At 42.2% G+C, this 13,735-nt stretch overlaps 1 protein-coding gene across 2 annotated transcripts; it reads right to left on the reverse strand.

Annotated features, from left to right (window-relative positions):
- Positions 1–40: 40 nt before the first annotated feature.
- On the reverse strand, positions 41–10,833 carry hif1an (hypoxia inducible factor 1 subunit alpha inhibitor). Of its 2 annotated transcripts, none has more exons than XM_055902792.1 (8): positions 10,378–10,833; positions 7,562–7,812; positions 6,342–6,490; positions 4,596–4,741; positions 4,261–4,367; positions 3,949–4,012; positions 3,563–3,673; positions 41–2,716 (listed from the first exon to the last, which is right to left on the reverse strand). In XM_055902792.1, exons 1-8 carry the CDS (start codon positions 10,564–10,566, stop codon positions 2,660–2,662), a joined length of 1,074 nt encoding a protein of 357 aa, XP_055758767.1. In that variant the 5' UTR covers positions 10,567–10,833; the 3' UTR covers positions 41–2,659. The 2 variants fall into 2 exon arrangements, with proteins under 2 accessions (XP_055758767.1, XP_055758768.1); XM_055902793.1 differs by lacking the exon at positions 10,378–10,833 and adding an exon at positions 8,234–10,357.
- Positions 10,834–13,735: the final 2,902 nt, after the last annotated feature.

Raw genomic sequence — 13,735 nt, forward strand, 5'->3', positions numbered from 1 at the left:
ACCAAACCGCTGTGATGACTGAAACAAGGACTTGATCAAAAAAGTTTCAGATTTTATTACAAAGCCACTAGCACAACAATAGAACTCTTGTTCAGCAGTCAATTTGAAATCAGTGCAAATTACATACAGCAGACAAACTCAAATCATACAAGTGCAAGAACCCAGAAAATTGTTTTGTATTTGTAAAATAAAAAAAACACAGCAAAGAGTTGATTTAACCATGTTCAGGTTTTGCATTTAAAGCTACATAATGCAAAAATTAAATAAAAATATCATTGTTCTGGCTGTTTCTTGAGCCATGTCATAACCAAGCTAGGCACACAGGTGGGAGAAACAAATACACAGAAGAGAGCAATTTAACCTCAGACTTAACTGCCAAATAATAATTCATTGAAGAACTAGTCTATTCATCAACAATATTGATATAATATCAACAATCAAGCATACACTCCCTTGACATTAACATTCTTAGAATATTAGCCTAAATATAAACAATACGATATGAACATTCCACTTGATGGACTTTAACATTCTTAGAATATTAGCCTAAATATAAACAATAGGATATGAACATTCCGCTTGATGGATTCCATATTTGTTTTTGGAAAGCCAGAGGAGTACAATACATGCTGTTGGGAAAATGTTAATAATTATAATACACATGGCTAGAACATAGAAACTCCCCTAGAAATATTTTGTCAGTCACTGAAGGTGTAGGAATTGAACATGCAGCATTAGTATATTAGCCTAGTAGTTAAATCAGACGGAATGCTGCGTTCACCATTCACACAGCCGTGGTCAGTCTGGTTTAACTAGGCTAATCGTTTTAATAACAAATGAATATGATGCAGCTTAAAATCAAGTCAAACCAATGTCACACCAAGGCCTCCATACATACAACTTTCTGAACATCGTTTACATTAAGTAAACTAAAATTCCAACTCCACATTTTCCTCACAGAAAATCATTGAGGAAAATTGAAATGACAGTTGTCTTCCTGAATTGACCAAATTGAAATAGCCCCAACCCAGGTAAGGACACACCTGGTTTGGTACACAGCACTAGGACTGCCAATATGTGCTTTAAATAAGTCCTGTGCTCTAAACTGCACCTGTTGAAGTGAAGTGTTCACTAGAAACACTTGACAATGGCACAATAACAACCGGAATTCAACTGAACTCTACACACTCTTTGACATCCTTCCGAAAAGAATTGAGAAAAAACAGCAACAGTAGGGGAAGTGTAAGATTGGAGAGGCACACACGCATGCAAACCATCCACTAGGTACAGTCTTGGTACGAGTACTAAGAAATACTGTTGTAATAACTACAAGTAGAATATATTTGACATTATATTGAATTTAAATGAATATAGGGTTGGCGTATTGTGTGACTGTTACCGGAGCAAAACAGAACTGTTGTTTAGAACAGTGTTTCCCAAACTCGGTCCTGGGTGAACGTTTCATTTTCTGTCCTAGCACTACACAGCTGATTCAAATAACCAACTCTTCATCAAGCTTTAATTATTTGAATCAGCTGTGTAGAGCCAGGGCAGAACCCAGAACGTGTACCCAGGGGGGGCCCCAGGACTGAGTTTGGGAAACCTGTTTTAGGATGCATTTGAGTAGCAAAACTGGTGAGATGTCTTCAATAATTCCACTGGAAGCATGCTGGGTGCAATCTATTCTTCTATTTTACTGTCCAGCTGAAATTGAAATTAGTTTAAATACTTTTAAGCCCATCCTCATTAACTTAATTGTAATCATAACAGATTTACAACAAAAAAAATAACACACCAACAGAAAATCAGATATGCCTGAATGTACACAAAAACACACCATCAAAGAAAAAGTATGTTGGCTATAACATAGAAATGTTCAGCATCATACAGAAACAAAAATCAGCTTACTGACATAGTCAACAGAACAAGAATATGACTCATCTCTTTCAGGGTTCATGTGTCGCAAATTAATTGAGAAGTTTGTCACAAAATAAGTAGGCCTACTTTAGTTACTACACAACTATTCCCTATTTAATATTCAAGCTGCAGGTGTGTTGCTATGGTTACAAACAGTAATGACAGGGGAACGGTTAAATAGACGAAGGGAGTATCTTGTTGGTTATGACTAACAACCACCCAACACACACACCTGTTTACTGTTCAATGTAGAAACTGCCCCCAACTACAGATCTAGGATCAGATTCCCCAACCCCAATCATATTGGGTGTGATGATAAAATGTCCAATATCTGACCCTGCATCAGTGGTTAATTATGGGCAACTTCCACTTTGAGGGTGTTTGGGGTTTATTCTTTGACATCTACAGCAGTTGCCTATCACTCCACTCCCTCTAAAATACCACAACTCTACATTGTGTAGTTTACACAGTTCATCCCTCTCTGACAGCACACTGCATGTGGGTCTCCATGGCTGGTCCGTTGTCCACTATTGTCTTCCCACTGGTGGCTGAAGTTGTGATGATTATGGCTCCCAGACAATCAAAACAGTCAAATTGGCTGATTGGCCAAGTCACTGCTAGCTTAACAGTCCGAATGCACAAACACGTGTCTGCACACACATGCTCACCTACAAACACACAATCAGGCCTGGGCACACTCACTCACACAACTACACACACAGACAGTTCTGAGGCAGTACCTCTAGCTGAATCCCTGGTCATATCGGCCTTTAATCATCATGTTCAATAAAGGGCCAACCTACAGAACAGAAAGCACATTGATGCATTAAAATACAATCGCACTAAAACAAGTCCATTGTTGAAAACCTATTAGGGCCTACTACTAGGTGAGATACTATAGCTATAGCTTTGTTTCACTGAGTGTCCTGTCCTCTAGTCTTTGTGCTGTACCACACATCCCCCTTCTTCCATTCACTCTGTGCTAAATCAGGTAGACCATAAATATTCACAGTAATTGGGTTGCTATCGGGGTCAGCGTTCCGGAGCCGTAAGGATTCCGGGCATGGCAAGCTTTCTGCACTATTCCTACAGGACCAACTAAATACGGAGCCGCCAAATGGAATGTCATTCATCTGATGTCATGTTCTAGTTATGGAACCAGCCAGAATCTTCATCTCAATGTAATCTCATTTGGATCTCAGAGCTGTGAAATGTCATTTGATGTTCTAGAAATGATGTGATTTAGTCATGTTCTAGAACTAGTGAGTCTATGGGATCTTTGGCAGCCTGGTACAGATGTTTGTTCTTGGGTTTAGCCAACTCTGACTATGTCTGTCATGACAGATATGACATTATGGCTGTCATGCCCAGATATGGCATTATGGCTGTCATGCCCAGATATGACATTATGGCTGTCATGCCCAGATATGCCTTAAGTAGCCAGTGCATACAAAAATACCTTTCTACAACAGGTTGGTCAAAACAAGCATTGTGATGGGTGGGCTTTGCCTCGTACCTACGACCGCAGCACAGCCGTGCTAAAAAAGTCCAAACCCATGGCCTCTCGTGTACAATTGCTTTAACATACCAGACCTCCCATAAATAAATCCCATCAAAATATTCCTCATCTGTCCAGTTTCAGTACCTCGTGTGGGTCTCCCAGTGCCTCCCCCAGCATCTTCTCTATGTTTCTCATGATGGCCACCTTCTGATGAGCTCTCAGTGGGTACTCGATCCTCTTGGGCGTGGGCGCACCCTGAGGGAATAACAGATCATTTAGTGAGGACAGAAATATAACATGTCCTCTAATACTATTTCTATGAGTAAGGGATGCATCAAGGTGATCCAAGCTAATTAAAAATTATTGAGAAATCTATCTTTCAAAGCAAAGATATTCAATTCATTTCACCAATATTTTGACCGTAATAGTGCCTTCTTTAGGGTGCCACAAAATTAGTTGACATGAATGTAGTAAAGATGATACTGATATGGTGATACATTTTGGCATATATCAGTGAGCACATACAGTACCTTGTACCAGAAGTTGACAGTGATGGTCACTCCACCACTCAACAGGGACTCAATGTGGTGCCACCTGAATTAGCCATGAAACGAAAACAGAGCAGACTTATCAGATCAATGTCACCAACAGGTCAAACTGACCATTCTGGTTCCACAATGCCACAGTGTTGACATTTCAGCGACAGAATCCTCAGTGAGAAAACAGCATCAAAATCAGTCTATTTTCAGACTCGGTACAGAATGACTCTTACCAATACACACTGTACATGGGATCCCACCACACACATAATACTAGGTAGAACAGTGTAAAGCAGCTCCTACCAGTACATGGGGATGTAGAGAACATCTCCCGGGCCCACCACAGTCTCATAGCCAGACACATTCTTGAAGTTGGGAAACCTCTCATAGTCAGGGTTCTCAAAGTCAACCTACAAATGGCAAAAGCAAACTTGCTGTTAGTAAGATTAATTAAAAACAAACAGAAACAGTTGAGAAACAGAAAATCCATTGCATATCAAATCAAACACCGGTTTCTAAAGGGACCACAATGGAAATACGTTTTCCTTGATGTGTTATCCTCTATGATTGCATTGCATCCACGTCTGGTTGATTGTTTAAAAATGGTCAGATAAATGACATCAGAAAGTAGGGTTTACCTGGCTCTGTCTGTCACAGGGGTGGTGAACAGGGAAGGGGTAGAGACACTCAAACTGGTCGGGAGGGAACAGGATGCACCTCTTGTAACCTTTGATTTGCGCAAAGAAGTTCTGCTGCTCGTCGTAATGGGCTGGCGTCACATTGCCTACAAACATTGAGCAGATCACAGGATTACCTGTCTGTCTCTGGAGAAGCAATGCCCTTAAGCTAATTTCAGCTGAAATTAAGGTGAGTGGATTTCTTTCTTAATGCCCTTTCCACAAGGCCTTTTACTGCACATTGAGACAGGGTAGTTCACTCTTTCCATCAGCGATATGTGGCACCCACATTGTAGATATACTGTATACAATTTCCTTGTCTAATAGGACTAGGGAAATCACCTGCTAGCCATGGTCCCCATGCCTAAAAGCACCAGGGTCCCTTCCTTACCAGGGTTCTCCCCAAAGAATGTAAAAGTGGCACTGATTTTGTACCTTTAAAAAAGCAACTATTTACCCTCCATGCCTTTAGGCCAAGGCTAGGTCTTTTACCCTCCATGCCTATAGGCCAAGGCTAGGTCTCTTACCCTCCATGCCTATAGGCCAGGGCTAAGTCTCTTACCCTCCATGCCAATAGGCCAGGGCTAGGTCTCTTACCCTCCATGCCTATAGGCCAAGGCTAGGTCTCTTACACTCCATGCCTATAGGCCAAGGCTAGGTCTCTTACCCTCCATGCCTATAGGCCAGGGCTAAGTCTCTTACCCTCCATGCCTATAGGCCAAGGCTAGGTCTCTTACCCTCCATGCCTATAGGCCAAGGCTAGGTCTCTTACCCTCCATGCCTATAGGCCAGGGCTAGGTCTCTTACCCTCCATGCCTATAGGCCAAGGCTAGGTCTCTTACCCTCCATGCCTATAGGCCAAGGCTAGGTCTCTTACCCTCCATGCCTATAGGCCAAGGCTAGGTCTCTTACCCTCCATGCCAAGGCTAGGTCTCTTACCCTCCATGCCTATTGGCCAGAGCTAGTTCTTACCCTCCATGCCTACAGGCCAGGGCTAGGTCTCTTACCCTCCATGCCTATAGGCCAGGGCTAGGTCTCTTACCCTCCATGCCTATAGGCCAGGGCTAGGTCTCTTACCCTCCATGCCTATAGGCCAGGGCTAGGTCTCTTACCCTCCATGCCTATAGGCCAGGGCTAGGTCTCTTACCCTCCATGCCTATAGGCCAGGGCTAGGTCTCTTACCCTCCATGCCTATAGGCCAGGGCTAGGTCTCTTACCCTCCATGCCTATAGGCCAGGGCTAGGTCTCTTACCCTCCATGCCTATAGGCCAGGGCTAGGTCTCTTACCCTCCATGCCTATAGGCCAGGGCTAGGTCTCTTACCCTCCATGCCTATAAGCCAGGGCTAGGTCTCTTACCCTCCATGCCTATAGGCCAGGGCTAGGTCGCTTACCCTCCATGCCTATAGGCCAGGGCTAGGTCGCTTACCCTCCATGCCTATAGGCCAGGGCTAGGTCGCTTACCCTCCATGCCTATAGGCCAGGGCTAGGTCGCTTACCCTCCATGCCTATAGGCCAGGGCTAGGTCGCTTACCCTCCATGCCTATAGGCCAGGGCTAGGTCTCTTACCCTCCATGCCTATAGGCCAGGGCTAGGTCTCTTACCCTCCATGCCTATAGGCTAGGGCTAGTGCTCTTACCCTCCATGCCTATAGGCCAGGGCTAGGTCTCTTACCCTCCATGCCTATAGGCCAGGGCTAGGTCGCTTACCCTCCATGCCTATGAGCAGCAGGTTGGAGGTGAGCTGTCCCCAGTTTCTCTTGCTCTGCTGCTTGGTGATCCAGTTCCAGTTGAAACCCAGGAAGTCCACCACGATCTTCCTGCCCACTGTGTCGTTCAGTGTCTGCTGCAGGTACACCCTGGGAGGATGAACAGAATAGAATTAGACCATCTGATGAGACAGAAATGGATATTCTGCTTTGCACATATTTTGGAAGGAGCACAGCCACAGAGGGAGCTGCAGTACAGTGATCCTGGAGCTAGTTGGAGCAGAATGTGGATAGAGACACAAAGGAGAAGACTGTCCTGCATGACACTCTGTCATTAACACAGTCCAAAGAAGAGGTAATGCTGTAACTGTAGAGTCAACTACTGATAAAAGCAAAAGGGTTGGAACTGTAGTGAATATTCTGCTGTAAGCCCAGTGGTTAACACAGATATACAGAGGAATTAAGAGAAATGCAATTGAATAGGGACAGTTGAAATGCAATGCAATTCCACAGAGTTTGCACTTATCAGGAGTCAAGTGTACTCAGCAAGTGTACATGCATCCGGAAATGAAAGCTTGTCTTGCCAATATAAAATGTTCAACTCGGCTCAGAAGAAAGCATTCCTTGCCAAACCACAAAGAATGATTTCAATTAGAAAACAGTAATGCCATGCAACAAACCACCACTATATAATGTGACAGAAAACGTAATTTAACTGATCAAATCTACAGTACATGGACACAAGCAGCAAGCATTAGTTCTAAGGAAGGGGCTCAGTGCAGTAAGTGATATGTGTGTGTGCGTGTGTCTCTCTTTCCCAGGCCAAGCAACTCAGTCAGGTGAGAGTGGTACAAAGTGTTCCCAAGATGCCTTATAAATGCTTAGTCATTCTCGACAGCTAGCTATTTCAGTTCCTGCATTAGATTTAACTCACTCAACATTTTACTTTCGTCTAAAGAGCAATGCTCAGCACTCCTGCAACGCAAACACCTAGACTGGAAAGCATTTAATCTGATTCTGTCCATATTATACATATTTTGTGACTCAAATAAGAGAAGTTGTATATTATTTTCACTCATATTAAGCACTGATAAAATGTCTAATATTTTTCATCAACTGTCCCTAAGGACCTAACTCTACTGCAGCAGGTCAGCAGATCAAACAGCAGATCATCTTCCCTTGGATGATGATTTAATATATCCATTTGCACAAAAACATTACCTCTCCTCTCCTCCCTCTTCCTGCGTTTTATGCATTTTCTCCACAAAATCCGAGAATTTCATGTCTATCCGTCGAGACTTGGGTACAAAGTTCTCAAAGTTGGCCATTTTCTTCTCGTCATAGTAGAGGAATTTGTGGTTTTCCGCGATGTACACAGAGAAGTCCCCGTTTCCAATGTTCTCCTGCAGGTACGGGATGTCCCACTGGAGAGCCGGATACACTAGATTGGTGTCTGTTAAAACCACCGGTTCCTGGAACCCCCCCCAAAAAGGAGGATTTGTTAGATTAGAAAAAGACGGCATATACTCTGATATTTTTATTCCTTATAATATAGGACTGAAGCAAGCAACAATTTTGATTAAATTATACAAAAAGTATTCAACTTTTTTACATAATTGGTTAACATGTTGTGCTAATAGTGATAGGTCTAACGTTATATGCATTAAATATCATTATAAACTGGGTGGTTCGAGCCCTGAATGCTGATTGGCTGACAGCCGAGGTATACCAGACCATAAAACATCAATATACATCTAATCAGTTTTCCTTTGACGCATTGAATAGTTAGGCTATAGTCAGACCAAATTAAATGCATGGGGAATTCATCAATATTTAATAGCTTTTAATACATTACACATATGATCCTTAGGCACGTAGCAAAGAAAGGCACACCTGTCTCTGGCGAATAGGAAGAGCCTGCATTAGCCATGTGTATCAACAACACTGCGGTTCGCTGGCAAGCAGAGCGATTGATGGTCCCATTGGACACAAGTGGCAAGTGCTACGTGACTACTGGAACGTAGGCTGTGTCGCACATGCGCGCTGTGCCGCTGCACTGTATTTCATTAGCGAAGCCCGTACAGCAAGACCGCAAGCAGGGCGGAAGCAAGAGGCAAAATATACTGAATGAATTATGAATAGGATACGGAAGCTCCATTTCAACAGACTATGTTGTTTGACTTTTAACTTGGGTCAATAAGACGCTATTCAACTAATTTCATGTCAACAGCAAATTGTTGGTCTACTCTATTCGGTACTCTACTGTTCATCGCGCGGGTACTCTACTGTTCATCGCGCGGTAAATCTGAATTATTCAGCTCATTCACCTCCTAGTCAACATTGATGTGTCTGGTCAAAACTCAATCCCTCCTCTCCCCCATCCTCCTCATCTCTTTCCCTCTCTGGGAGTTCACCACAGGTCATAATTGTGGAACCACAACCATTCTATGCCCCCCCCCTACCAAAAAAAACAATATTTGAATCACGCAGTCAACTGCTCCTATAAAAATAGCTGAATAAAGACCAAGGAATAAAACCAGTGATTTGCATGCAGAACGGGTTTACTTTGCAGATGGATCACGCAGCACACAACACAGTTATGCCAGCCATGCACAATACCTAGCCTCGTGTATGGGACATATACCTGATATTCACTACAGTTCACTTATGTCAACAGTTACAGAGTTGTACTGTAATAGCCTAGATATCCCATATGCATCAATAGTACCATACCTGGTGCCAGCATGCCACATACTAACAGCCAGCATTGATCTTCCAGGCTGTAGCCTAATCTCTGGCATTGTATAATCATATTTCAAAGAAAGGCACATCAATGGATGTAAAAGACAGTCATATGAGAAATACTGATTTATTTAGTGGTACGTGCATTTCAGTGTTATAACAGGGTGTGACTGTTGCATTCCTCTGATGTAGGCCAAGTTAGAGATCAACCAGTCGATATCATTTCATGGGAATCAACGTCATATCAGATGTAGTAAATGCAGACTGACTTTTGGAGAGAAGCATTCAAGTGGAGGCATGACATGTTTTCTTATTGAACATAAAGCAAAGGTGGCACGTGTATGCTGAGAGGACCTTGCTAACAAGGGGTCCAGATTACCTGGTTTACAAATAGTATCAGACAGGAGAAGAAAAAAAATCTGCTTCATTGGCTACCTATGAGAAAATAAGATAGTCTATGGTAGGCCAGATGTGTGTTACCAGCAAACTGATTATCTGCACTGCAGAGTGCCATGCCATGCAGACTTGTCAAGTCCAGTGTTCTTTGGCCTTGGTTATGGGGACCAAGGGGTTGTAACCTAGGCTACAGCCAAGCTTGTGTTCCAATCCAGTGTCAAAAACACCTGTTTCACCTAATCATCAAGCCCTGCCATGATAAATTGGAACTGCACACCCTACGAAGGACCCCAGGACCAGGTTGGAAGAACACTGGACTTGTCCACTATCACCCAGACCAAGTAGGTTCTCTCTTGTATGAGATTTGATTCATGCAGAACAAGCCTGGATAAAACAGGTGAAATTGAAAAAATAGAACCACTGTCAAAATCGTGTTCGCTGGCTTGCCAGGCAACGGATTCAGTTGAGAGAACATTGGCTATCTTACTAACAACATACAGGATACAAGCAGGTGGTGTGTGTAAGACAAAATACTTGTTGATTAACGTTATTTGACAAAGTAGCAGCTAGCCATATAGCTATCGTTAGCTAGTTATTTTTGTTTCTCACCAAATACCTCACCAAATACCCCCTGGCCTGCACATTGAGCTGGTACTGGTACTGTATATTATAGCTCCATTCTTGTATATTTTATTCCTCGTGTTACTATTTTTATTTGTTCGTATTGTTTTTTAACTGCATCATTGGGAAGGGCTAGTAAGCAAGCATTTCACGGTAAAATATACACCCGTTGTATTAGGGGCATTTGACAAATACAATTGGGTTACTGAATGAGCTATCCGTCAGACTTGAACAAAAACATGACAGCAAATTAATTGTCATGTCAACTGTCACTTTACCTCGTTGTTTATGAGCATCTCAGCTCTAGGATCCGTGTGAGAGAGTCTGGGTATCGGTCTGGTCTGGAAAGGATACTTTCGAAGTTGAGCGTCGTTCCAGATAGGGCTGTGGACCTCCGGCTCCGAGAATGATGCGGCACCGCCTTCGCTCGCCGTCGGATCATTCTCGACCACTGTTGCCGCTGCCATGCCCGTGTACCGAACCCAAGCCAAGATTGCCCCTCGCTCGCTGTCAAAAGATGTTCTCTTGGCTCGAGATACTGACACCTCTTCTTTAGGACTTATGCTACGTGTTTGCTCACAACATTGCCATGCATAAATTGTCTGTTTCTTTCCCGATGCAATACATTAAACACCGAACCTACAAGGTTCCAAAGCTCAGTGGTTGCTAGCACCAGCCAAATGTGTAAACAGCCGTGACCACTGAGGTATAATAAGAACGGCAGTGACAGGCAAAAAAACAAACGACGAAAATGTATTTGGAAGGAAAATACCAAGCGAGGTGTAGTACCCAGAATGAGAGTACAGCGACATCTAGTGTATTGAATGACTAACTGCTATAGAGCAACTTCGCACACATCCATCAGATGGCGTCAGAGTATTTTTTTATTTGATTTTTTAAATTATTATTATTATTCTATATATATAGATTTGTTTATATATTTTTTTTATATTCATAATACAAAAATCAACTTACATTGCTACATCAAACATGTCTAGCAAACCAAACACAGGTATTAACAATACTCAAACATACAAAAAATATCAATAAAAATAAAATTATACAAAAAATAAACAATTTAAGTGCAATTATATTCACTCTGAAAAGATCTTGTAATGATTCATGAAGATGTTATTCTTGTTGTTATTCACTGGGGTTAATGTTTTAATAAGATAATTAAATTCAATCAGAAAAATTGGTAATTTTGGTAGATGGCGTCAGAGTACTGCTATTTGATTAGAACGAAAACGGTCAGAAAAATAGATCTTGCTCAGGTTTCTGACATCACAGTGTATAGAAACAATTCTGAATTACACTCACTTGAAATCTTGAAATGGGAGACACCCATAGAATATAGGATGCCGAGTTGAAATTTGGTGCAAATAACATACATTTTATGTATCTTTGCTCATCTCTCTGTATGTGTGTGCGTGTGTGTGCAGGGTTGGATGAATTACCTTAAAAAGGTAATCAGTTACTGATTACAGATTACGTGACAATAAAAGTCATTAGTAACATAATTCATTGAATTACTCAAAATGTGTAATTTAAGGATTACTTTTGGATTACTTCCTTGGTTTGTCAGAATCTCTGCCTCCTCAGTTTATGCTGTACACCAATCAGTTCCCTCTCTAAAGAGCAATCAAATTATATTGTATGTCATCCCAGCGCTTTGGAAGTGAACAGGGGGATGCTATATAATGAAAAATGTCCTCTCGGCACAAAGATCCTGATGAAATGTGGGATGATTGAGGTCTCAGTAAATGCAGGTCTTAAGTTTTGGTTACAAAAGGGTTCTGTCGAAAGCAAATTTGGCATCAGATTTCAAATAGATTAGAACAGAATTTCCACTAAAAGGTGACTTCCAAGATGTCTGGCTTACTCAGCACAGCACAGCACAACTATTTTATTATGTTTTAGGCAAACACTTCTAGCACACATCCTGATTAGATTGAGTAATCAAATATGTAATCAGTTGTTGACGGTAACTTTACAGTGCATTCGGAAAGTATTCAGACCCCTTGACTTTTTCCACATTTTGTTACGTTACAGCCTTATTCTAAAATGGATTAAAATACAAATTCTCCTCATTAATCTACACAATAGCACATAATGAGAAATAGAAAACACGTTTTTAGATTTTTTTGCAAATGTATTTAAGATGAAAAACAGAAATACATTATTTACATAAGTATTCAGACCCTTTGCTATGAGACTAAATTGAGCTCAGGTGCATCCTGCTTCCATTGATCAACCTTGAGATGTTTCTACAACTTAATTGGAGTCCACCTGTGGTAAATTCAATTTATTGGACATGATTTGGAAAGGCACACACCTGTCTATATAACTATTTAAGGTCCCACACTTGACAGTGCATGTCAGAGAGAAAAAAAACAATCCATGAGGTAGAAGGAACTGTCTGTAAAGCTCTGAGACAGGATTGTGTTGAGGCACAGATGTGGGGAAGGGTACCAAAACATTTCTGCAGCATTGAAGGTACCCAAGAACACAGTGGCCTCCATCATTCTTAAATGGAAGAAGTTTGGAACCACCAAGACTCTTCCTAGAGCTGGCCACCCGGCCAAACTGAACAATCAGGGGAGAATGGCCTTGGTCATGGAGGTGACCAAGAACCCGATGGTCACTCTGACAGAGCTTTAGAGTTCCTCTGGGGAGATGGGAGAACCTTCCAGGAGGACAACCATCTCTGCAGCACTCCACCAATCATGCCTTTATGGTACAGTGGCCAGACAGAAGCCACTCCTCAGTAAAAGGCACATGAAAGCCCGCTTGGCGTTTGCCTATATGCACCTAAAGGACTCTCAGACCATGAAAAACAAGATTATCTGGTCTGATGAAACCAATATTGAACTTTTTGGCCTGAATGCCAAGTGTCACGTCTGGAGGAAACCTGGCACCCTCCCTACGGTGAAGCATGGTGGTGGCAGCATCATGCTGTGGGGATGTTTTTCAGCTGCAGTGACTGGAGACTAGTCAGGATCAAGGGAAAGATGAACCGTGCAAAGTATAGGGAGATCCTTGATGAAAACCTGTCCAGAGCACTCAGGACCTCAGACTGGGGCGAAGGTTCACCTTCCAACAGTACAACAACTCTAAGCACACAGCCAAGACAACACAGGAGTGGCTTCTGGACAAGTCTCTGAATGTCCTTGAGTGGCCAAGCCAGAGCCCGGACTTGAACCTGATCGAACATCTCTGGAGAGACTTGAAAATAGCTGTGCAGCAACGCTCCCCATCGAACCTGACAGAGCTTGAGAAGATCTGCAAAGAAAAATGGGAGAAACTCCACAAATACAGGTGTGCCAAGTTTGTAGCGTCATACCCAAGAAGACTCAAGGCTGTAGTCACTGCCAAATGTGCGTCAACAAAGGACTGAGTAAAGTGTCTGAATACTTATGTAAAACGTCATATTTCAGTTTTTTTTTTTTTTGACATTTGCAAAAATGTCTAAAAACCTGTTTTTGCTTTGTCATTATGGGGTATTGTGTGTAGATTGATGAGAAGAAAAACAATGTAATCCATTTTAGAATAAGGCTGTAACGTAACAAAATCTGGAGAAAGTCAAGGGGTCCGAATGCTTTTCGAATGCACTGTATTAATGTAACTGTAATCTGA

Source organism: Salvelinus fontinalis, chromosome 37 (assembly GCF_029448725.1).
Source record: "Salvelinus fontinalis isolate EN_2023a chromosome 37, ASM2944872v1, whole genome shotgun sequence".
Taxonomy (NCBI): Eukaryota; Metazoa; Chordata; class Actinopteri; order Salmoniformes; family Salmonidae; genus Salvelinus; species Salvelinus fontinalis.

Coding starts and splice junctions, on each gene's coding strand:
- hif1an (XM_055902792.1), bottom strand. CDS start 10,566: ATGGCAGCGGCAACAGTGGTCGAGAATGATCCGACGGCGAGCGAAGGC. Junction 4,742..6,341: donor GCTGCTCATAGGCATGGAGG/GTAAGCGACCTA, acceptor CAATGTTTGTAG/GCAATGTGACGCCAGCCCAT. Junction 3,674..3,948: donor CTGTCAACTTCTGGTACAAG/GTACTGTATGTG, acceptor TTATTCCCTCAG/GGTGCGCCCACGCCCAAGAG.